The 25,015-nt window shown below is 38.7% G+C and overlaps 1 protein-coding gene across 1 annotated transcript in view; it reads right to left on the minus strand.

Moving 5' to 3' along the window:
• The window catches only part of CEP295 (centrosomal protein 295), a 46,052-nt gene that overhangs the window by 156 nt on the left and 20,881 nt on the right, over positions 1-25,015 (minus strand). The window contains 18 exon segments of the mRNA XM_084895440.1: positions 48-147; positions 234-327; positions 411-578; positions 692-746; positions 1,511-1,642; positions 3,228-3,880; positions 4,587-4,749; positions 5,840-5,973; positions 7,033-7,146; positions 7,149-7,247; positions 7,642-7,738; positions 8,258-8,361; positions 9,754-9,897; positions 14,500-14,643; positions 15,750-15,897; positions 17,704-20,944; positions 21,216-21,313; positions 23,889-24,032. Of these exon segments, the coding sequence (XP_084751566.1) occupies positions 48-147; positions 234-327; positions 411-578; positions 692-746; positions 1,511-1,642; positions 3,228-3,880; positions 4,587-4,749; positions 5,840-5,973; positions 7,033-7,146; positions 7,149-7,247; positions 7,642-7,738; positions 8,258-8,361; positions 9,754-9,897; positions 14,500-14,643; positions 15,750-15,897; positions 17,704-20,944; positions 21,216-21,313; positions 23,889-24,032 (5,832 nt within the window).

Genomic DNA, 25,015 nt, shown 5'->3' on the forward strand with positions numbered 1-25,015 from the left:
TCAATTGTGTACCTTTGATATGAAAAACCACTTTGCACCTTACTCACCTTATGAAATTCTTTTGCTCTAGCTCTGTTTTGGGCATAAGCTTCTTGTTTTGCTTTCTCTTCCTTTTGCCCTTTTACTTCAGCTAAATGGTTGTGTAACCTATAAGAAATTTATGTGGAATTAAAGACAGATATGTGAACACCATTAATACAAAAGCACGCATGCACCCACCCACATATGCACACCTTGCAGTCCTTTGGTTCTTGAGGGTTTGTGCAGTCTTTCTGTCTTTGGAAAGTGACACTTTAACTTTACTTTTTAGGCCACTCACAGGTGAACCTGAGCAGAGAAAAAGTAATGTGAGCCAGATTCAAGTAATTTGATAAGCCAGATTTCCTTTCTGAATCTTAATCAGAACTTACCTATATTAAGTGTTGCCTTAACTACTTGGCTTTCAGTGTTTCTAGAGACATGTATTTTATTCCTTATTTCTTTCTGTCTCTGGCAGGATTTCTCTATAAATGATTTTTTTCTCTTTGCAAATGCTTCTTGTAAGCTTTCTGGTGCAGCTGTAAACTTTGAGAGGGTTTCTGGTGGGGGAAAAAGTTGAAGCTATTTTCACCTCATTGAGCAACATGCAAGCTTGGAACTTCAATTTGAGATAACTCCCACTAGCCCTTAGATTCAGATATTTAAGGCATACCTGCAGATACTGCAGCTGTTTTCTGGTCTGGTACAAGAGGCAAAAATTCACTCTCCTAATTGCAAGAAAGTCACAGATGAAATCTTAAGTATAGCAAAGTTTAGCTAAAGCCTTTTCAGCTTTAGGATTGAATTTTTCTGGCTAGGGAGTCATGATTTGGGCAGCTGTACTGGAGAATAGTGACTAACTTTCCACCTAAGCCAAGCCTACTTTCCCTCCTAAAGTTTCCCTCTAATTACCTGTCTGATTAGGCATTAGTTCCTAAAAACACTTGGATAGAATCGAGAATTCATTATGAGCCAGGCAAGAAACAAATGGTTTGCTTGTGGAAAAAAGGAATGGGAGTGTGCATTTAATAGTATATGAAATAAGTCTAAATTCTCAGTAAATTTCTAACACAATAGAATAGCATTTTTTATATCCATTTCAGTTCTAGATTTCCTTATCTTGCTGCCTCAGCTTTGAAACAATTCTAACCCAAGCCTGAGTGAAATCTAGAGCATCAGAAACGTATTGAGAAGCATTTGAGATCTTCCCTGGCATGTGTTTTGGCTTGACTTTGTAAAAAAAAAAAAAAACATTGAGGACAATTTCTTTCCTGTCAACTGTCAGATTCTGCTCTGAGCACAAGCTGCCTGTTCATTGGAGTTTACTGCACTTGCAGAAAACCACAATATAGGGAAGAGAATTAGTTTGCAGATAATTCTAATGGGAAAAAGAATGGACTTGTGGAAAAGAAAAGTGAAACTAGTATCTTTTTAATGTTCCCTAATTCTTGGCTATGGGTTGCTGTATCAAGTTTATAATTATGACAATTACCTGAAAACTTTTTGCCTCATCCTTTTCTTCTATGGATAAGTTTGCAAAATCCATTTCAGTAATACTGATGTCACTGCTGCTTACTAACGTAAGTTCTGGTTCTTCCATTATCCCGTGGCCAGACTCTGTCTCCTGTGCAGTCAAATTAAAAATAAAAGCATATCAAGAAAACCATGCCAAAAGTAATAGCCTTAAAACATTCAATATGTGAAACTAAATTCTGGAGGAAGAACCACAACAAAGGAGCAGTGCACCCTACCTTTAGAAATACTGGAGGACTCTGGGAAGGTTGAAAAAAATAATTGAAAATACCTTCTACAAGGATTATACAAATTGTATACTTAACTCACGTGTCAAACACAAGGCCCGCGGGCCAAATCCAGCCCGCCAGGCCTTGCAATGTGGCCCGCACCGCGCTGTCATCACTGCACTCTGCTGTCAGTTTATGACATTGTCAGTTTATGACTGTTCAGTAAACCATTCGGCCCGCGATTTAGGCTGGATTTTAGATTTTGGCCCCTTCTCTGATTGAGTTCGACATCCCTAACTTAACTAGTGCTCTAAGACAGATGTTATATACAGAGCACTAAGTTAGGTTTGCAATTTTACCTATATGTTCCCAAAAATTCTAGTTTAGCACTTCTTAGTTGGGATTCAGGAATCTGTGTTTTAACAACTCCACCAGGTGATTCTCATCATGAGAAGTTTGGGAAACACTGGTCTACTCTAAAGGGAGTAGTGCTAATGGGTTGAAGCCAAATGCAGGCCACTGCTGCCAGGTTAATTTCTTAAGGGAAATACCATCCTTTAAAAAGTAATCAAGAATTTACAATGAAAATCCAAAAGCCAAATCATGTCTGTGGTCTATACGTTGACAAGCAATACTATATTCAGGTGATGAGTTGAAAACAAAATATATTATTGCAGCAATTCTTATCTGGTGCACTGGGGCTATTTAGCCAGGCACTGACCTCTTTGCCCTTACAGATTGTCAAATAAAAATAACAGCCAATGCACAACAAGCCATCTTGTATGAAGAAATCTAAATCATACCATTTAAAAAAAAAAATCAGATCCACAAAAATAAATTTTTGGTGTGCCTTAGGACTTTAGTCATTATGTGTGCCATGAGATGGAAAAGGTTGAAAAATCACTGGATTGACTCAGTGCAATGCAATGGGGTCAAACAAAGTGGTGAAGAATGGGCTGGTCAACATTCTTCAGTGAAGCTGAGAAGGTATATGAGGAAAATCTTCAGTAAAATCCAGAGATCTCAAAATTTGGAGATTTCTCATGATTAGCTTTGTTGTTTCTCTTAAAATTTGATTCAAAAGTCCCCTTAGGTTTGGACTTTTAAGCTGTTTTAATTTTGTTGTTGAATGTTATTTTGTCCTTTTCTGCCTTTGAATGAATTAAAGTTACTATTTTAATTGCTGGTTTGGAAACTATTATTTTTACTCTTAATAATTACTCTTAATTTATAACATGTATACTTATATATATATTATATATAAATTTTTTAGGGACTGTATCTCTACCCAAGTTTCATAACATACGATTAACTGACCTCTACTAGTACACACACACACACACACACACACACACAATGTTTGTGTGTGCATTTTTTGGCCAGTCTCTTAAAAGAAAACGCAAATATTTTTTAAAAATATTGGAAAAGCATTCTAAATGCTATTTATACAATGCAGAATTCACTTACCCAGACTGGAACAGAGTTCTGTAGTGAAAACGATCCAGAAGTGGAAAACAGCTCTGACTGTGATGGCTGAGACAGGTTTGGTATGATTTTTGGATTTTCTGCTTTAGTAGAGTTTTCAAAGTATTTTTCATTCTGAATAGTATGTGGTATCTGAACTGAAGTTCCCATCTCCACTGTTCTTACACATAATTGTGAGTCAATTTCCTGTACATGAAGATTTACACTTAAAACTCCACGGGTTTCATTTTTATTCTCTTCAGCGAGCCCTTGACTGTGTAACACTTTATCAACCCCCCTTTCTGAAAGTTCTTCAAAGCCCAGGCCTTCTCTTCGGCCTTCTAATTGGTCTTTCATTGAGCACTCACTAGTGATAGAACCACATGGAGTACTATGCGGTATATTTAATTGATGAAATACATTAGCCTCAGCAGATGAACTGAAGACTGGACTTTTCAAATTTCCTGCAGAGAGCTGGAAATGAACATTTTTCCCCTTATCTTGTAATACTCCAGTTGATTCAGAGGAGTACTGATTTTCCATGCCTTGGGAAGAATCTCTTGCTTCAATACTAAAAATACTTGGTAGGTCAGCATGCTGGCTCCCCTCCTGTGAAGAAAATTCTGGCAGAAGCTGTTGAAAAGATTGTTCAGATCCTGCAATTAAGTTGAAGAGGTCAGTTAATCATCGTATGTTATAAAACTTGGTTAGAGATACAGTCCCTAATACTTTGCATAAATTGCAAAGGTTAGTTCCTATAATTTTAGGAAAGTTGATATATATAAACATGAATAAAAAGCTAAAGGGTGGTCACAGTGACTTTCAAATAACACTAATGCTCACACCACCATGTATTTTCTATTTTAATATTTTTTTAAAAATACGACTATTCAAAACAATGTGATTTTTCCATCATAAAATAACCAAATATTGATTTTGCAATAACAAAGTTAAAACGTGTGTATCTTGTGTATTTATATGTACATAAAATTTGTGCAAAAAGTTTTAGGATAAGTTGTTGATTAAGTATTGAGGTAGGGAAGTTGAGCAAGAACTTTTTTATCAAGTCCACTTCTCTGAAAATTGCCAAGTAAGCATATATTACCTCTGTTATTTAAACGAATACACAAAGAAAAAACTTGTAACACTGGGGGCAGAGGTGAGAACAGGAATGGAGAAAAACCAAGAATTGTTAGTCTCAGTCTTTACTATAAAACCTTTAACAGAGAATTAAGCCTTCTTGAATATAAATGTGCTATACTTACAAAAGAAAAATGGATGCAAACAATCAAGAAAAATGGATGCAAACAATCAAGAAAAATATATTGGGTTTTAAACTTTTTGTAGTTGAATCATACATACCCTCAATATTTTCTGTGCCAAAACTCAGAGCTGCAGCACGAGTCAGGTTAGGGTCAGGTTGCTGGCTCAGGCTTGTGTTAAGAGGAGATGGCAGGCTGGTCCTCAGTGCTGTTCTTTTGGGGGAGAGAGTTGCATGGTGGCTTTCACCTGACGCCTCTGAGCTCTGATGGAAAACAACAGGGAAATGCTCAAGTGTTGATTAGGTATTACAAGTTGAGTCAGTAATCATGTTCCTTTGATATTACTCTTCCGTAACTGCCAACTGACTCACACTAATAATTTGCTTATTCAAACCTACTTCTTCCATTTTAATCAATATGAAAGACTTTTAAAAAGAGATTATCTATAAAACAAATTACAAATTAACCAGATTGAGTTTAGAACATGATGAGATCATTTTATTCTTTTACTTTTTATTTTACTGATTTTTTACAGAGAGTAAGGGAGAGAGATAGAGAGCTAGAAACATCGATGAGAGAGAAACATCGACCAGCTGCCTCCTGCACACCCCCTACTGGGGATGTGCCCGCAACCAAGGTACATGCCCTTGACTGGAATCGAACCTGGGACCCTTCAGTACACAGACCAACACTCTATCCACTGAGCCAAACTGGTTTTGGCTCATTTAAAAAAAAAAAAAAAAATATATATATATATATATATGTTTTATTGATATTAGGGAGGAAGAAACATCGATGAGAGAGAAGCATTGCTTGCCTCCTACATACCCCCTACTGGAGTCTGAGCCTGATACTGGGGCATGTGCCCTGAGGGGAATTGAACCGGTTACCTCTTAGTGCATGGGATGAAGCTCAGCCAACTGAGCCACACCAGCCAGAGCTGACATCATTTTCTGATAGGCAGGAATTATGTATAGCAACCCAGGATGTCAGGAAGTAGTAGAAAGACCGTGGTTTGAGTCTTAACCCCTTGGGTAGGAAGAGACTTTAAATTTCGCAAAACTGTATTTACCTGAACTGTTTAAGGCTGAATTACAATTCTAATGCAGCTTCTTTCAATTTTGGTTCCGCATTAGAGTCACTTTGGGAGCTTTAAAAGAAATCCTGATATCTGATTACAGTACTCCTAGAGATTCTGGTCTGGGTGCCATCTGGGCACTGGGATTCTTAAAAGCTTTCCACATGATTTTCATTGGCAATCAAGATTAACAACCACTGTTCTGTTCTAAAGGACGAAAATCAGGCAAACTGTTCTTGGCAATTCAGTGAAATGAAGCATCCACTTTAACATACCTGGTCCCTGCTCTCTTCAGAAATCCCGAAGGATAAGGATGACAAATCAAAATCTGGCTGTGGTTCCAAGGGTTTAAACAGCTGACGATGCAAGCTTGGAAAAATGTATTCCAATTCAGGGAAGTCAAGATCAACTGTTGGAATTTTGAGGGGGGGGAGGAAGGGGGAGAAGATGAATTTATTTTTCAAATAAAGCCTAGAAAGGTAGTACTAAGAACATATTTATAAAAACTTTTTAGGTAAATCCCATTAAACAAAAATCCATTGTTTTCATTACCAACAGAAGTTTTCAAATTAGGTCCTTTATTACTTACAATGCATAAAAAATGGGGACACTCTCAATGATCAAAATCTTTCACAAATATGTCTCCATTTCTACCAGGCCCAAAATTTTATGAGGTTAATTAGGTGTAAGAGGCCATTGTGATCACTACTTTGCTATAAGCTTTGTTATTCTGAAGTAGCACATTTCAGGTCAATGATTAAAAACAGAAAATCTGAGTGTTACTATGGGCCAGACATTGTACTTTATGTACATTATTCCATTTCATCTCCAATACCCCTCTTTTTTTTTTTAAAAATTTATTTTTTATTTGTTTATTTTATTTTTATTTATATTTTATTGATTTTGTACAGAGAGATAGCAAGTTAGAAACATCGATGAGAGAGAGAGTCATCCATCAGCTGCCTCCTGCACACCCCCCACTGGGGATGTGCCCGCAACCAAGGTACATGCCCTTGACCGGAATCGAACCCGGGACCCTTCAGTCCCCAAGCCGACGCTCTATCCACTGAGCCAAACCGATTTCGGCTCCAATACCCCTCTTTATAGAAGATGAAAGAGTATCTTGCTCATGGTCTCACAGTTAGTAAAATGGTAAAACTAGGAGTCAAATCCACGTCTGCTTGACTTCTGAATTCTTGTTCTCAATACCTACAATACATACTGCCCTCAAGTTGTTAGAGCTAACTTTCCAACGGTGGAGGATGATCTGCTGAGCTCTTGTTCTTCTGTGAGTCTAACTGGTTCCATGTCCCTGATCTCACTAAATGCCCTCAACACTGTCCATGGCATGACTGTGCTGCAGCAGGCCATAAAAACATGAAGCTCAAACAATCACCACTCAAAACTAAAAGGGATAAAAAGTTAAAAGTTACAGTTTATATAAAAGCATGTGTTCAAGATAATTTACCCTCCAAGTCTGTTTTTTCAGTCATTAAATTTGTTTCATTTATGTACTTGTCTATCATCTGCTGAAAGTGTGCTTGATCAGGTATAAATTTTTCTGCTGCAGGGGACAGAGGTTAACTTGTGATGGAGGAATTATAGAACTTAAAATATTTGCTGCTGCTGCTTTGCCAGTGGTAAATCCTTGTTCCCCATGTTCCACATGCTCTGAAAATGACTCTAATAACTGAGATTAATGACAATATTTAATGGCTAGTTACTTAGAGAAATTTTGGTGAGAGGTATAGCAACACTGATAAGGAATCAGTGCAATCAAGATATTTGCTGAGATAGCTTCCCACTGAGTGGGAAAATGTGACCATTAGTGGATACTTCTCAAAGTACTGTTGGGGATCCACAGAGCATTCTCAAGGATCTGCATGCCTGTGACTTCGATTACGTTTAGAATATCATATCCAATATTCTAACAGAAATAAAAACTTTACTTTTGTAATTGAAAAAATAATAATCCCTCTCAGCACAATGTGAAAAGCAATGCTTGCTCTCACCATTGTACTACAACTGAACTGGTGCTGGTCTTTCAAGTTATTTACAGACATTTTGACATTATTACCTGGATCTGTAAAGCTCAAATCTGTGTTTTCATTACTTAAGCTTCCAGTAGAAATAGTTGAAGATGATGGCTCATGATAAATCTCCTGTGTTTCAGCCTAAAAATAAGGGGAACATTAGACCACAATGTAAGAAGTGAAAATCTAGAAAAACCCAAACATCAGCAATTGCCAATTCTGAGCTCAGATCAAGTATAGAGAAACCTTCATAATTTCGAAGTTCAGTAGTCAAATCTTGTCATCATTGCTCAAACCTGACCAGCCTTTCATACATACATGCCCCGCCCTCCAATCTCACTCATCCATCAAGTCCTCAGTTATCCACTGTCACCTTCACACACACACACACACACACACACACACACACGCACACGTACGAACTTATTGTTTTAAACTACTTTATACTTTTGCTTCTCAGAACTACAGAGATCATGCATCAGGTAGACTGAAAGGTCTTCTGATGCTCAGATTTGGCTATTTTCATCACTGATCCACTTCAGTAGGAGCAGATCTCAGAGAACAGAGTCTTTAGTATTTCACAACGTTTATGAACTAAACAGAAGAGAAAATAAAGCCAAACAGCTCTAACAATGTAGTGCACACTAAAACATTACCAACCTTATTAACTGGCCTTTTCGCTGCACTCAGATATGTACGTTCTTCTTTGTCCACAGCATAAGTTAATACTGCCTGATTCTCAACTACAGTCTCTTTAACCTTGACTGAAAAGTGGGGAGGGAGGAAGATTTGGATTATGACAAATCAAATTCTTAGCTCCAGAGAGCATCATTTCCTAAAAAATGTTTTTTCATCTTTTGCTTCGTAGAGTTGCCTTATCTTAGACTAAAAAAAAACTAAAAGGGAAAAAATTCATTTTATCATTCAAACATTTACTACTCAGCACAATATACTTTTTTCCCCTGGAAAACTGTAGTTGTCATGGTTTTTCTATGAATAAAACCCTTTTGAAGAAGATTCCCCAAGAGGAGAGATAAGTGAACAGGGTAGCTTTCATCCCCTTTTTAGGTAGCATTTGAATAGTGGTAAGAAGTAAAAAATAAAAACTGGGTCAGGGACAATGTCAGGGTTTCAGGCTTGGTCCCTGGTGTGGGGCGTGCAGGAGGCAGCTGATCGATGGTTCTCAATCATCACTGATGTTTCTATCGCTTTCTCTCCCTCTCCCTTCCTCTTTGTAACCAATAAAATTTAAAAAAAAAAAATTGGAGAAAGGAGCAAGATCAGTTATTTAAGACATTGAAGAATTCAGTGAACAGATCCCTGAAATTATTTGGTTTGGAAATGGTTCAGTGGGAGGAGGGACCCATTGGAAGGTCCCTAAAAAGGGGATGAAAGCAAAACCTTAAACAGAGCACTCTTCCATGCTATGAGGAGGGCAACATTTCTGGCTTTCCTTCAGAAGCAAAACCCATTTCCTACCTTCCTACTACACAAGCAATGGGTACAGAGCTTGAAGTTAGCAATACCACCTACAAAGCTACTAAGAAAGAAAGGTGAGGTGATGAAGTACTGAGTAAAGTGGTAGGGAGGGAATGGAGAAGTAACAAAAACTAAGACCTTCCCTTCTAAGATAGAAACAATAGAAATCTGGGGATGCATATGAGGAGAAAGGCAGCCAAGAGCCAGGAACTGATCCGGCACTATCTCTTAGCTAGACCCAGGTGTTCTGTTACACACAACAATTCCACAGAACACCAATATCAGAAAAGGCCACTCTGTGACCATGATGGATCAAGACAAAAACCAGACCACCCACTCTCATCTCTGAACAGAAACACAATCACAATCATGAATCTAGTCCAGACCACAAATATTAGTAAGCATCTTATCCTGGCTAATATGCATGACTACTGCTTCTTTACCAGTTACAGCTTTAATTAGCTTCATCCCATTATTCCTACCGTGTTTCCCCAAAAATAAGACATCCTCCAAAAATAAGACCTACTTACAGGTTTCCTTCTGAGTGAAATATAAGGCATCCCCCCGAAAATAAGGCTCCCCTAGGCTAAACATGAGAGATTTGGTCCACTGATTCTGAAAGAAATGGAGTCACAAGAAATTCACCAGGAAATTCTTTCAATGTCTTTATCTCTCACCTGTTTCATTAGCGTTGTCACCACAGATGTTCTCCTGGGCAATCGGGTGAGGATGAGCAAATGGATTACAGTCCAATGGAGTCCTAAGAAAACTTTGTTCTCGACTTACAGAGACCCTTAGGGGATCTCTGTCTTGATAAGAATCTAGTAGGGGGGAAAAATGGACTCATTAGACTTCTGCTTAAGTTTCTAGCACTAGCAAAACTAAAATGGCAATTTATATATGGGGCAAAAATCTAAACTTAAAGAGTTGACCTATAGAGCAACAAAATAACAACTACTATCCGGCCAATGTGGTTCAGTGATTGAGTTGACCCATGAACCAGGAACTCATGGTTCAATTTCCAATCTGGGCACATGACCAGGTTGTGTGCAGAAGGCAGGTGATCCATGATTCTCTCATCACTGATGTTTCTCTCTCTCTCCTTCCCCCTTTCCTCTCTTTGAAATTAAAAAAAATTTTAAATTAAAAAACAAAACAAAACACAACAAACTACTTATCTTTCACAAAGGCTTTTAGATGATTTTATTTAAATTATTATTATTTTAATATATTTTTGGTATAGCAAAGGTGTAAATTTATTGAAGAAGTACAGACTCCTACATGGGGAGGGGGAAGGAACCTCACAGCACAGACTCCCATGGGGAGGGGGAAAGAGTCCCCTATTTAACTGAGTTTTTAATGAAATACCTACTTAATACTAGAGAATCTTTCAGTACTGAATCACAGGAATAATGCCTGGAGACTTCACTAACCCTTTAACATTTCACTTAATACTGGTTTTGTGGTAATGAACTCCTTTAGCTTTTTCTTATTTGTGAAACTCTTTATCTGACCTTCAATTCTGAATGATAGCTTTGCTGGGTAAAGTAATCTTGGTTGTAGGTTCTTGCTATTCATCATTTTGAATATTTCTTGCCATTCCCTCTGGCCTGCATAGTTTCTGTTGAGAAATCACCTGAAAATCGTATGGGTGCTCCCTTGTAGGTAACTATTTTTTTTCTTGTTGCTTTTAATATTCTCTCTTTAGCAATTGGCTAATTTAAAGGAGGGGATGACCTTTGCCATTTCAAAATGGTGGCCCCACCAACTTTCAACTAAAAGATGTTCCACAAACAGAAAGAGATGTGACCTCAAATTATATCAGAGGTATTTAATAAAATATTAGTGTGGGAAGACAGTCAACAGAAGTTTTAGGCAAATGAAAAAAAGGAGACAATTTACTATAGGAAAAGTTTTACAAACAGGAAATATAATCACAGCATACTAATAGCTTCAGCAGTGAAAAAATATACATCATGTGTTAACTTAGCTTAATTTTTTCTAAAATCCCCTGCCAACTACAGAGATAAATGCAAGAAATGCCTAAAAGACTTTAAAGTGACTGCCTCTGGTGAATAGATTAGGGGCAAGGGTATGTAGGGCAGGAAGAAATGCTGTTTTCATGTACCTTTAAGTACTATTTGGCTTTTAAAACTCTTTGCAATATTTTGATTAAAGGTATTCCTAAAGTGGTATGATAAAGGCTATAATGAAAGCTCCCAAAGAGCACAAGAGAGATACTTGACAGTTCAGGAACAGTTTATTGGACAAGCAGCATAAGCCAACCCCGAAGAAGGAACAAGATGATGAGGGGCCTGGTAGATGAAGGTAGGGACTTAGAGTTATTGGAACTTACTCCTTGAATCAAAAGAAAACCACTGAAGAGTTTTAAACAGGGAGAAATATAGGGAGAGTACTCTGAATATATCATGGGAAAATGAATTAAAGCTAGATTAGAACCAGAGAGACTAGGAGATATAGCAGCCGTCCAATGAAGAAATAAAGAAATGATGGCCCGAATTAAATGAGTGGTGGTGGGAATGGAAAAAAGTAGACAAGATGCCAGAGCTCACCAAGCAGAACTGAGAAGAACTACTGACTTTTTGGGTGTCAGAGAGGTTGATAAGAATGTCACAACTTGCCCAAAATGGTTTGGCTCAGTGGATAGAGCGTCAGCCTGTGGACTGAAGAGTCCGGGTTCAATTCCGGTCAAAGGCATATACCTTGGTTGCAGGGTCATCCCCAGTAGGGGGAGTGCAGGAGGCAGCTGATCATGTTTCTAACTCTCTATCCCTCTCCCTTCCTCTCTGTAAAAAAAAAAAAAATAAAAAAATAAAAATAAAAAGAATGTAAAAACTTGTATCTCAGTACTCTAAACTGAAGAAAGAAGGCTGAAGGACAGGAGGTGAAGGTTGAGGAAACAGTATAAAGCTTTCCCTTTTAGACATACAGGCATTATGAAACCTGAAACATGACTCATTAAATTATAGGCATCAATGATAAGAATTTCCCAATACTCATTGTGAATTAGAGAAAGTATCAATTCCTGAAGCTGTGGTTTGCCAAATAGCACAAAATAGAAGAAAAACTTTCAAAGCCTAGAATAAATAAAATCATTTTTCTAGTATGGCTCCCAGGAAGTCATGGGTCAATTCCTGGGCAGGGCACATGCCCAGTTTTCAAGCTCAATCCCCAATGGGGGGGTGTGCAGGAGGCAGTCGATCGATGATTTTTTCACCATTGATGTTCCGATCTCTCTCTCCCTCCTATTTGAAAGCAATAAAAATCTCTTTTTAAAATTTTTTATTTATTTATTTAAAAAAAATATATATTTTATTGATTTTTGTACAGAGAGGAAGGGAGAGAGATAGTTAGAAACATCGATGAGAGAGAGCGCCATCGATCAGCTGCCTCTTGCACACCCCCTACTGGGGATATGCCCGCAACCAAGGTACATGCCCTTGACCGGAATCGAACCCGGGACCCCTCAGTCCCCAAGCCGACGCTCTATCCATTGAGCCAAACCGGTTTCGGCAAAAATCTTTTTTTTTTTTAAATCTCTATATATAAAAAGCTCATATGTTAGGTGTCCCTCTGCCCATCCAATCGATTGCTATGACATACACTGATCACCAGGGGGCGGCCATTCAACGCAGGAGCTGCGTGGCTGCAGTGACTTGGCAGCAGCAGTTCTCGAGTAATGCACCCCAAAACCAGAGAGGAGGGAGCCGGATTCCTTGCAGGGTCGTGCAATTCTACCGTCTGCCATGGGTTATGTTGTTGCTGGGGCACTGTTGGCCCTGAATCTGGTTTACTGCACATTTGCATTTACGTTCCACATTCTGTACAACAGCAGCTTTGCAGAGTGCCCTCTTGTATTCCAGGACCCCTAGGGGGATGTCAGAGAGCTGATGTTGGCCTGATCCCCACAGGCCGGCCAAGGGATCCCACCTGCCTGAGGGACCCTACTCGCTCTGCAGACACCTGGGAGATTGGCTCCAGGGCGGGTTGAGCCCTTTTTGTCCAGGCTCACCCGGCCACCTTCTAATTAATTTCCTTTCAATGTGCATGAATCTGTGCCCTGGGTCACTAGTAAATAAATAAAACCATGACTCTATGCTGTAAGTTCCATAAGATATAAAAAGAAAGCAGAAAAGGGACTGATTCTTAAGAATTACTCTCGCCCTGACCACCAGCTCAGTGATTAGAGCATTGACCTGTGCACTGAAAGGTCAAGGGTTCAATTCCAGTCAAGGGCATATACCTAATGTATCTGGATTGCAGGGTTGATCCCCAGCCCTGGTTGGGATGCGAGCAGGAGGCAACTAATCAATCTATCTCTCTCACATTGTTTCTCTCTTCCTATCTGTGCCACTCTCTGTGAAAATCAATGGGAAAAATACCTTCAGGTGAGGATTATTTAAAAAAAAAAAACTGCTCTCAATCTCTATTTTCTTTAATTCGTTTAGTCAGAAACAAAGATAAAATATTTTATGGTTAAAGACCAAAATATCTAACACTAATAGAAATACTATCATGTTCCTTTCTATTGACAAAGCTAATTTCTCCCTTAAAAAAGGATTTACTTTGATAAATTTGATCAAGAAAACTAATCTGGTGAATTTGAAATCTAAAAATAATCATGAAATTAAAACAGGGCTATTTACTAATTATCTCCAGGAAGAATTTTTTAGATAATGGGATCTAGGAAAAAGTATAGCATAGAAATATACCTAACTCTTCTAACAGCCAGAATTTTAAGCACACCCATCCTATAAAAGTATAAGTACAATAAAGGTACTGAAGTAGAAAAGCAACAAGGGAAAAGCGAAAAAAACGAGTTATAGAATAAAGAAACAGGTTTAGAAGGCAGACATGAAAGAAAGCAAAGGAAGCAAGTGTCAGAATATGGGATAGCAAAGAAATTTTGTCTATAGTAAACTGGTTTTCCCCATATATTAGTACAAGAAAAAAAACCACCACCACCACCAAAACAGTTAACTAATACTACTCCTCCCCCTCGCCCCCCCATTGATTTTTAGAGAAAGTGGAAGAGAGAGGGAAAGACAGAGAGAAATAAAGATGTGAGAGAAACACATACACACGCCCTTATCAGGATCTGGGCTGAGGAGGAGTCTGCAACTGAGGTATGTGCCCTTGACTGGAATCCAACCCAGGACCTTTCGGTCCACACCAGCTGACATTCTATCCACTGAGCCAAACTAGCTAGGGACCTAATGCCACATTTAAGACCAAATTTTATATACTACTTATAGAAATCATTCTTTTTTATTATTATTTATTTATTTATTTATTTATTTTTACCAGAAGTACTCACAACCAGGCTTCTTCAACAAAAAATTAGCATCCTAAAAAACTGTCAAACTATTACAAAACCATATTTTATCAAACCATCTGTTTACCTAGTATAGAAGGTCTGCCGCTTGCTGGTGATTCTACCTCTTGTATCATACTAAGTTCATGTTGGTTCAAGTCCAATCCATATTTAACTTTTGCTACAGGTGGTTTTGAGGCTCTCCTCCCCAGTTCTTTGTTCAGATGCTCACCTATCAAGTCAATGATAAATTTATGACAATCTATTAACATACTACAAAGTTCTCTTTAATCAGCAAGCTGTAGAAAGCAAAGAATAATCCTATCTAATAAGAGCAATATGCAAATTGACCATACCTCTGCTACACTCACAAGCCACACCCACAAGCTAATCAGGAGTGAATATGCAAATAAACCCAACCAAGATGGCTGAGGCCACGGAGGGCAGGAGGTTAGTCTTGGGTTTCCCAGGCAATGGAGGAAGCCAAACTTTCCACCTGCCCTTGCTGGCCCAGGCCTCCGCTTAAGGCTACAAAGTTTCAATTACAGACAGTAAATAAATCCCAACAGAAATGGCTGCAGCCATAGAGTGAGCAGAAGGCTTGGCTTTGCTTCAGACTACAAAGTTTCAATTGTAGAAGATAAATAAATCCCATATACCAGGGCCTCCACTTGAGTTGCTGGGGGATTTGGCTGGCCTGCAAACCACCACAGGCCCCTCACCCAGGCTGCCCCATGCCCCAAGGGAACCCCTACCCTGAGCTGGGACACCCTTCAGGGCAAACCAGCTGGCCCCCTCCCATGCACCAGGTCTCTATATCTAATTAAAGAGTAATATGCAGATTGACCATCACTCCAACACACAAGATGGCTACCTCCATGTGGTCAGAGATCCTGCCCCCATGTGGACACAAGATGGCCACCACAGGATGGCCAGCAGGGGAAGACAGTTGGGAGGGACCAGGCCTGCAGGGGAGGGCAGTTAGGGGTGACCAGGCCTCCAGGGGAGGGCAGTTAGGGGTGACCACGCCTGCAGGGGAGGGCAGTTAGGGGCAAATAAGCTGGCAGGGGAGCAGTTAGGCATTGATCAGGCTGGCAAGGGTGTGGTTAGGGGGTGATCATACAAGCAGGCAGAAGCGGTTAGGGGCAATCAGGAAGGCAGGCAGGCAAGCAGTTGGGAGCCAGCAGTTCTAGATTGTTGAGAGGGATCCCAGATTGGAGAGGGTACAGGCTGAGTTGAGGGACATCCCCTCCCCCCCACCCCACACAAATTTAGTGCACCAGGCCTCTAGTAATTACAATAAAATCCAATTATCTTACTACTCTGTTTGGTACTTACCTTCTGAAAGCAGCTGATTATCATCAGAGTTGCTCCTGTCTATAGAACTAATATTTTTGTGATCACTTCTTGCTTGGCCTTGGAAATGAGGAAGGCACTCTCTGAGCATCTGGTGTTGTAAGTCATTTTCAAGAGTGGGCTTACTTGTCTGAAACAGTGGACAGATGATGGTGGGGATGGCACAGGATAAGGGATCATGGGAAGCATTCATTAGAATTATAACTCCTTCTTAAATTAGAACCTCAACCAAATACACAGTTCCATCAATCACACTATTACAATTTTTTCCGTAGATAAAAAATAAGAAAGGTATCTAATATTGAAAGGATGATATAGTTCCATTGGGAAGTATAACCACTCACAGGCTTCAACCTAAAACAGCCTCCATTGTACATTTCAATAAGAGATTTTATTTTCTTGAGTATCCCCCTCGGCTTTGTTTTCCTATTACTTTTCCTTTACATGACTAGTAAATCCCTAGAACTCAAATTCTCATAAACTCAACTCAAGCTTCTTTTGAACATCAAAGATTATAGAATTCTACTTAGGCTAAATCATAAATTTAGGAAATAGCTTTTTAAAGTAAAATGGACACATTCACATTTAGGAGAATATACTCTTATCTCTCATATAGGGAAACTATGATTTTTTGAGTGACCATGTCAAAGTCTTCTCTATAATTCAGTGACAAGAAGCAGGTCCAGCTGTCCATCAGCCTAAAACCATGCCAGGTATTAATAAAGAGGGGGCTGATTTCAATTCACACACAAATGTCAACAACGTGCTAACAGAAAGCACAAGGTTTGCTATTTGTAGAAGAGAAATTCTAATTGGTTATTTCATAATTTAATCTTCTTAGGGTAAATTCAAAATCCTTTATAACAAAGAGTTCAAAACCCTTTATAACAAAACTTCAAATGACAATCTACTTTTAAAAGTGTTTGCATATGCCCTAACCAGTTTGGCTCAATGGATAGAGCGTCAGCCTGTAGACTGAAGGGTCCCAGGTTGATTCCTGTCAAGGGCATGTACCTTGGTTGCAGGTACATCACCAGTGGGGGGTGTGCAGGAGGCAGCTGATCAATGTTTCTAATTCTCTATCCCTCACCCTTCCTCTCTATAAGAAATCAGTAAAATATATTAAAAATAAGTAAATAAAAATGTTTGCATTTGCCCTAGCTGGTTTTTCTCAGTGGATAGAGCATCGACCTGCGGACTGAAGGGTCATGGGCTCGATTCCAGTCAAGAGCACAATGCCTGAATTGGGGACTCCATCTACAGTAGGGGGCATGCAGGAGACAGCCAAACAATGATTCTCTCTCATCATTGATCTTTCTGTCTCTCTCCCCCTCTTTCTTCCTCTCTGAAATATATATATATATATATATATATATATACACACACACACACACACACACACATATACATACATATACATACACACACACACACACTTTTTTTAAAAAGTGTTTGCATTTGGTTGTATCAAACTACTGACTGAAATTAGTTGGGCTTCAAATAACTATTAACCTCATAAACACAAAGTAGTGCTTATGTTTTTTTTATTTTTATTTTTTTTAATATATATTTTATTGATATTTTGCAGAGAGGAAGGGAAAGAGATAAAGAGCTAGAAATGTCAATGAGAGAAACATCGACTAGCTGCCCTCTACCGGAGATGTGCCTGCAACCAATGTATATGCCCTTGACCGGAATCAAACCTGGGACCTTTCAGTCCGCAGACCAACGATCTACCACTGAGCCAAACCGGTTTCGGCATGTGCTTATGTTTTAATTTTCATATTATTTAAGATAGAAAATGAAAGCACTTAAGGTCAAACTGCTTATTCTCAATAACAAAGATCTTATTCAGGACTACGATGAAAACATTTAGCTTATCTGAGTTGGGTTAATGTCATTGTTTAATTTTTAGGTACTCAAGTTTAATACATACCTTACTGTCTTTAAGGAAATCCTTCAAGGTCTCTTGGTGTTTCTGTATCTGCTGCTGCAATGCGGTTTGTCTCTGTACTAGCTGTTCTTTTTGGCTATAATGCATAACTTCTCTTTGTACATCCAACTGCTTCTGAAGTCCCAAGTTATGTTGCTGAGCGAAGTTAGACTGTGAAAAACTTAAAAGTCTACCTTGAAATTCTGGGATCACAGAATTGCTTGAAGAAACTATATGTTCATTTCTGGATGAATCCGATTCACAAATGTCTTTATATTTAACTTCAGCTAAAGGTAGTGAAATAAATGACTGTTCTCTTTCTTTGGGTAGGAGCAAAGAAGGAATAGTGTGCGCAGAAGATTCACTTTCAATCAACTTACCTTTTCTGGTTAGAAGTAGTTCCTCCCGGGCCTTCTCATCAGAGTGCACCATTTCCTTTTGCAAGTCCAAGTGTGCTGTCAAATGAACTTGCTGAGGCAGACTAGGTTGTGACAAACTTAAAAGCCTATCCTGTGATCTGGTTGGAAAAGACTTCTGAATTCTTTCAGAGTCAACAGGCAGTGCTACTTGGGATAAGGCTAAAGCGGAGCTAACCTGCTCAGATGATACCCTTTTATCCAATTTACTTAGTCTTTGCGAAAGCAATTCTTCCTGGGCTTCTTGCCTAAATCGAATGGCTTCCCTTTGTAGATCTAATTGCTGCTGAAGTACCATCAAATCACGATGGTGAGGCTGAATAAAATGCTCAGAAGATAACTTTTCCTCAAATTTATTTTGACTAGGCAATACAAGCTGAGGTGAAACAGACTGTGGCAAACCCAAAAGATGAGCAGGCAATCTTGGTATTTCAGAATGACTTGAGGAGGCTGTATTACTACTCTCAGTTGGGCAAGATTCTTGGATCATAACAGATTCAGTTAGAGGTAATGAAGCAAATGAATACTGTTCCCTTAGGGGTAAGAAGAAAGAGGTGTCAGCCTGCTCAGGAGGTATTCCTTCCCTCCGCTCCCTTTGTTCATGTTCTTCCTGGGCTTCCTGTCTAGACTGAATGATGGCTTCCCTTTGTGCAGCTAACTGTTCTTGAAGCGCCTTCAAATTATCTTGTTGAGGCTGGATAAGCTGTGAAATCTTCAAAAGCCTATCTTGCAATTCTGGGATCTGAAAATGGCTTGAAGGAATTTTACCATCCCTCTCTGTTGAAAAAGGTTCCCAGGTTTTACCAGATTGAGAAGGTACTGAAGCAAATGAAAGGTGTCCTAACTGTGGTACAAATGAGAAGGAGCCAGTTTGTTCAGAAGATATATTTCCTTGGGTTTTTTGGCTAACGTGAAGGGCCCCCTCTGTGCCTAGCCATTCTTGGTGTTCCTCCAAATGACCCTGAGAAAATCTCAGAAATCTTTCCTGCGACCTTGGGATCTTAGAATGACTTAAGGGACCTGCACTGTCACTTGATGAAAATTCCCGGCATCTTTCAGATTCAGCTCCTTGGGTTAGGGATAAAGAGGTGTCAGTCTGTTCAGAAGAAATTCCTTTTTCAAATTCACTTTGGAGTGCTTTCAAATTTTCTTGCTGTGGCAGGCTACGCTTTGGAGAACTGAAAGACTCATCCTGAAATGTTGGGATTATTGAGCGACTTATGGGAATAGTACTTTCCTTCTCAGACAGATAAGGATTCTCAATTCTTCTGGGCTCTGTTTTAACAGAAGCTTGCAACACAGCTGAACGCTGAGCACCCATTGGTGGGAATGAAGAACTCATCTGTCCAGACTTACTGTCTCTCAAATCCCTTTGTCTATGTGAAAGTAATTTCATCTGGGCTTCATGCTTCGCCTGAAGAGCATCCCTCTGTGCAGTCAGTTGTTCTTGGAGTAACTTCAAACTATTGTGCAAAGGTAGGAACTGCTGCAGGAAACTCAAAGAGCCGTCCTGAGATTTGGGGATTTCAGATTGGTTTGAAAGAAGTCCCTCCTCATTTTTAGATGAACGCTGCTCCCAGATTTTTCCAGACTGAGTACCTGCAGAAACGAATGGAGGAAATTTATGCTGAGCTACCTGCGAGGGGAGAGAAGGTGGCTCAGTCTGTTCAGACCATACTCTTCTACCCAGCTCACCTTGTTTGTGCACATCTAATACTTCCTGGGCTTCCCGCCTGGCTTGCATCCTGTCTCTCTGAATATTTAACTGTTCATGAAGAAATTTTAATTTTTTTTGCTGTGATAAGATAGACTGTGAAAAACCCAAAAGCCTATCCTGAAGTTGTGGGACCCCAAGATGGCCTGAGGAAACTGCAGTGTCATTCTTGGTTGGAGAAAGTTCCTGGATTCTCCCTGATGCAGCTCTGACAGAAGGCAGTGAAGCAAATGAATCCATAGGTACCAATGGATGGAACATAGAGGTGCCGGTTTGCCTTTCTAAGTCTTTTTGTTTGCCTGAAAGCAATTGTTCCTGGGCTTCCCGTCTTGACCGAAGGATTTCCTTCTGTAGATCTAACTGCTCTTGGAGAAGCTTCAAATGACCTTTCTGGGCTGTGATGTTCCCTGAGGATGGCAAAGACTTATCCTGCATTTGGCTGATTACAGGGTGGCTTATAGAAAATGTGTCTTTGCTCATTGTTGACAAGGGTTCCTGGATTTTTCCAAATTCAACTTTAGTAGGCAGAGATACAAAAGAATGCTCAGCTAACAGTGGTAGGAATGAAGAAGGTACCCTTGGCTTAGATGATGTATTTTCATTGTTCTCTGAGAACATTTGCTGGGAGTCTAAAGTCCCAGCTACTTCATTAGCATGCTGCAGTATCAGTGGCCTATCATGTGATAAAGTCCTTGAATGTATATGAGAATCTTTAGGAACTGATTTATAGTCTCTCTGCTGTGTTTCAGTCTGTGAAAATTGCTCTGTCTGTTCTTGTGATCCCAAACATTTCTTCGCTAAAGCATCTGTTTCTGTTTTCCCTACCTGTCTTTGTGGAAAGTAATTTTGCCTTGGAACCTGAAAATAATCTTGTTCTAATTGGGGGATCTGTTTGGTTTGTATAGGTTCATATTTGTTAGGGCTCAATTTGGGTCTCTGACCTTGATCCCGAAGTTCTGATATAATAGTGGGTCTTTCACATTTCCGTAGTGGGACTGATACAACCGAATCAGATATTGATGATGCTTCTGGCATGGATGGATACTTTCCTTTTAACATAGTCTGATATTGGAGTAATTGTTTCCTGGCTGTTTCAACAGATTGTCTATGAAGCCTACCAAAAATGAACACAAAAACAAAACAAATAAATATTATTCTTTTTTGATTAAAAAAAATGCTCCATATTCTCAAGTGTCTATACATTAAATTCAATGACAAACTAAGATGGCCAGAATCATGCTGGAAAAGGAACAATGTTAACACTGCCCGTAGAGAAATCTATATGCTATAAGTTTAAGAGAATCCCGATCAGATCTTTATATAAATAATAAACCCTGAAGATGTAGCCACACACTATAACACATGAATTGTACCCTCGCTAATACCTCTTTTGTTGTAAAAGCTGATGTTGATAGTTGCGAATCATCTGCCTATGACTCTCTTCATCAGTACTTATGGTGCATGATGCTTGAGAAGTGCCAACCTAATAAAAGACAAAGCTACAAATTAAAAGGCAAATCCAGAAACAAGTACTAAACTGAAGTTCTATAATTAACTTCATATAGTTTTATAATTACTTTTTAAAATAAAAGACTGGCACTTCCACTATTAAAAAACAAAGTCATTTACCATTTTCTTTTAGTATCAAACAAGTCCAAGAGCTTAACATACCCATTACGGTCACACACACTGACACCCTCTAGAACAGTTGTTCTCAACCTTTCTAATGCCACAACCCTTTAATACAGTTCCTTAAGTTGTGGTGATCCCCAACCATATAATTTTTCCTGTTACTTCGTAACTGCAATTTTGCTACTGTTATGAATCATAATGTAAATATCTGTATTTTCCAATGGTCCTAGGCTAACAGTTCTCAGAATGGCCTAAGACCATTGGAAAACACAAATATTTACATTATGATTCATAACAGTAGCAAAATTACAGTTATGAAGTAGCAACAAAAATAATTTTATGGTTGGAGGTTACCACAACATGAGGAACTGAATTAAAGGGTTGCGGCATTAGAAAGGTTGAGAACCACTGTTCTAGAAGCTGAAAGTGTTTACCAGGTTTGCATAAACATATATATGAGCTTATAAATACAACTTTATATATATATACATGATTAAAAGAAAGAAATTATCAAATAAGAATCAGAAATGCATTTTGCTTTTCTGAAAGCTATGATTTCTTATACCATATGCCCTCCATTTTGCGGACATTGATTTAAGACTTTAAATTTAATGGACAAAGTTTCCAGTCTGTATGTCATATGTAAAAATTAAAACCTTGTTAATTTTTTGCCGAAATTGGTTTGGCTCAGTGGATAGAGCATCGGACAGGGGACTCAAAGATGCCAGGTTCGATTCCGGTCAAGGGCATGTACCTTGGTTGCGGGCACATCCTCAGTGGGGGGTGAGCAAGAGGCAGCTGATCGATGTTTCTAACTCTCTATCCCTCTCTTTTCCTCTCAGTCAAAAATCAATAAAATATATATTTTTAAAAACCTTGTTAATTTTTAAATGCTTTAAATCAAATTTGCTTATAAACAAAGTTTATTTTTTGTTATTAATTCAATGTTATTTTTAACAAATTTTAGCAAATATGCAATATGTTGGAAAAAACACTAATAATTTTGTCGACATAAATACAAATTATATAACACTAACTATAGTCTACATATTTAAATCCAGGAGTCACTGCTCAAAACAATATTCAACAAATGACGGACACGTGACCATACCACTTCTCTCGCTGTAACTCAAGCATATGAAACTCACAGCCCACAACAAATATTTTTTCAGCACAGCCAATGTAACGATATTTAAGAAATGTTTTAATAAAAATTTTGTAACTTAATTTTTATAATATCCTGTTATACATAATTATTAATAATGAACTACAGCCGAAACCGGTTTGGCTCAGTGGATAGAGCGTCAGCCTGCAGACTAAAGGGTCCTAGGTTTGATTCTAGTCAAGGGCATGTACCTTGGTTGTGGGCACATCCCCAGTAGGGGGTGTGCAGGAGGCAGCTGGTCGATGTTTCTCTCTCATCGACGTTTCTATCTCTCTATCTCTTTCCCTTCCTCTCTGTAAAAAAATCAATAAAATATATATATTGTTAAAAAGTTAAAAAAATAAAATAAAATGAACTACAACCTTCGCTAATGACTGATTACTATAATCATGCTGCATTCATTTCCCTTATGCGCCTTATGCGCAGACATACCATTTCTCTCTACTAATACTAGCAGCAAATATTTTAGCAGCTGATGGTCACTCATTACATTAATCTTGGACTGACTTGTTTGGTGAGCACAACAGGAAATAGTTTGCTTTCAGAGAACAAAAAAAATAGGTTTATTTGCATTATGCTTATTAATTTGTGTAGTCAATATCTGGGAAGTTAAAGTTCAAGAAAAAATATTAATTTTATTAAAATGTTCTATTATTTTATGTTAATGATTACTCATTTATTTCAGCCCTTTGTATTCAGTATGTCTCTATTGAAATAAACCTACATTTCTATGAAAATTGAAGCTATTGCTTTTTTTCGGCCCACATGAACTTAAACGTTGCTTATTTGGCTCGTGTTAGCCTTTGAGTTTAACACACTTGCTGTAACTGGTTCTGTTGTCTTGTGGGGTGACTTTCTGTAGCAGTTTAAATGCAGGTGGCCTCCAATGTTCCCGCATGTGCTAAGCCACACCCCAGCCATTTGCATTTGTTTACTTGAGGTGACTGGTGAATGCATGCATTTACTAGCTCTTTCCAGTATAAATTTAAAATTACAGTTTTACACATAGAAAACTTTTCTGTGAAATTAAACTTTTCATACATGATTAAATTACAGAAACGTGTCTAATAAGTAAAAACAGGTAAAATAACTAATTTGTTAAATTTCTAACATATGCATTGGGAAAACCTACTTTATTATATAACTACTTTCAGCTTTAACAGACACCCCCTCCCACGAATTAGTCCATTATATTGAGGTTTTATTGTATTTCCTTATCCCCCAGTGGTCTACGTAGGGATGAGATTTCCCTGTATCCTACCTCAGTCTCAGTCTCATGAGTTTTTTTTCTTTTTTCTTCTTCCAACTGAGCCCTGAAGCAATCAGTTTCTAATCTTAACCTCTGTTGTTCAATTTGTTCAAGTAATTCCAATTGCTTTTGCTTCTGCTCTTCTATATCCATTATCTAGATAAAAAGGGAAAACACAAAACTATGGATCTATTAACAACAAACTCACACAAAAGAAAAGTTTATAGTATGAATTACATTGAAAAGAAACAGGTATTTTCACCAACAGTACCAATTATCCAAGAAGATTATCTGCTATTGTTCTGCTGGTGTGTGTGTGTGTGTGTGTGTGTGTGTGTGTGTGTGTAAGAGGGGGGCAGAGGTGTGGAAGGAGGGGGGGCAAGAAGTAGGGAAGTGAGTGAACAATGGGAAAAGGGGGAAGGAGAAAAAGAAAAAAAATTTAAAGAGGCAGAAAGAAAACAACAACACATTATTTCTACTTCCTGGGAGCATAGGGAAGCCTTGATCATTACTGAAGTCCCCCCTCCATAGAAATAGCAAACAATGCTTGGCCAAATTCCGTGTTCACATCTTTAATTTTACAATGTACTAAGTAAGAAATGACAAAGAAATTAAATGTCAAGGCCTCCCCGAACACTTTGATTTCTAAGGCATACCCATAGAAGGATGCAGTTACTTAGAACCCAAATAGTAATGCAATGAGAAACATTGTCAGGCATGAAACAGAGTCGGTCAACGGCACACGGATGACACCTGAACTTTAATATTACACCAATATACACACAGATCCAAGTAAAAAGAACATATGTCAGAGTGACCAAGTTTCATGAGGACAGGGACTAGGCTAACCTGGTTGCTTGCTAAATCCAGTATCTAATCAAGCCCCTGATACATATGTAACACATCATAGATATTTATTGAACAAGTAGAAGAATGTGAAGTTTTATTAAAAAGAACTCTTTTATTAGACACTAGAGGCCCAAGGCACGGCATCCATGCAATAGGGGGGCAGGGGTGGTCCCTCAGCCTGGCCTGAGCCCTCTGGCAGTCCAGGACCCCTCAAAGGATATCTCCCTGTGGGAACACCACTCAGCCAGAAGCCGGGCTCGCTGTTCCTTAGCACTGCCTCAGAGGCAGGA

The sequence above is a fragment of the Pipistrellus hanaki genome (genome assembly GCF_964339955.1).
Source record: "Pipistrellus hanaki genome assembly, chromosome: 9".
Lineage (NCBI taxonomy): Eukaryota > Metazoa > Chordata > Mammalia > Chiroptera > Vespertilionidae > Pipistrellus > Pipistrellus hanaki.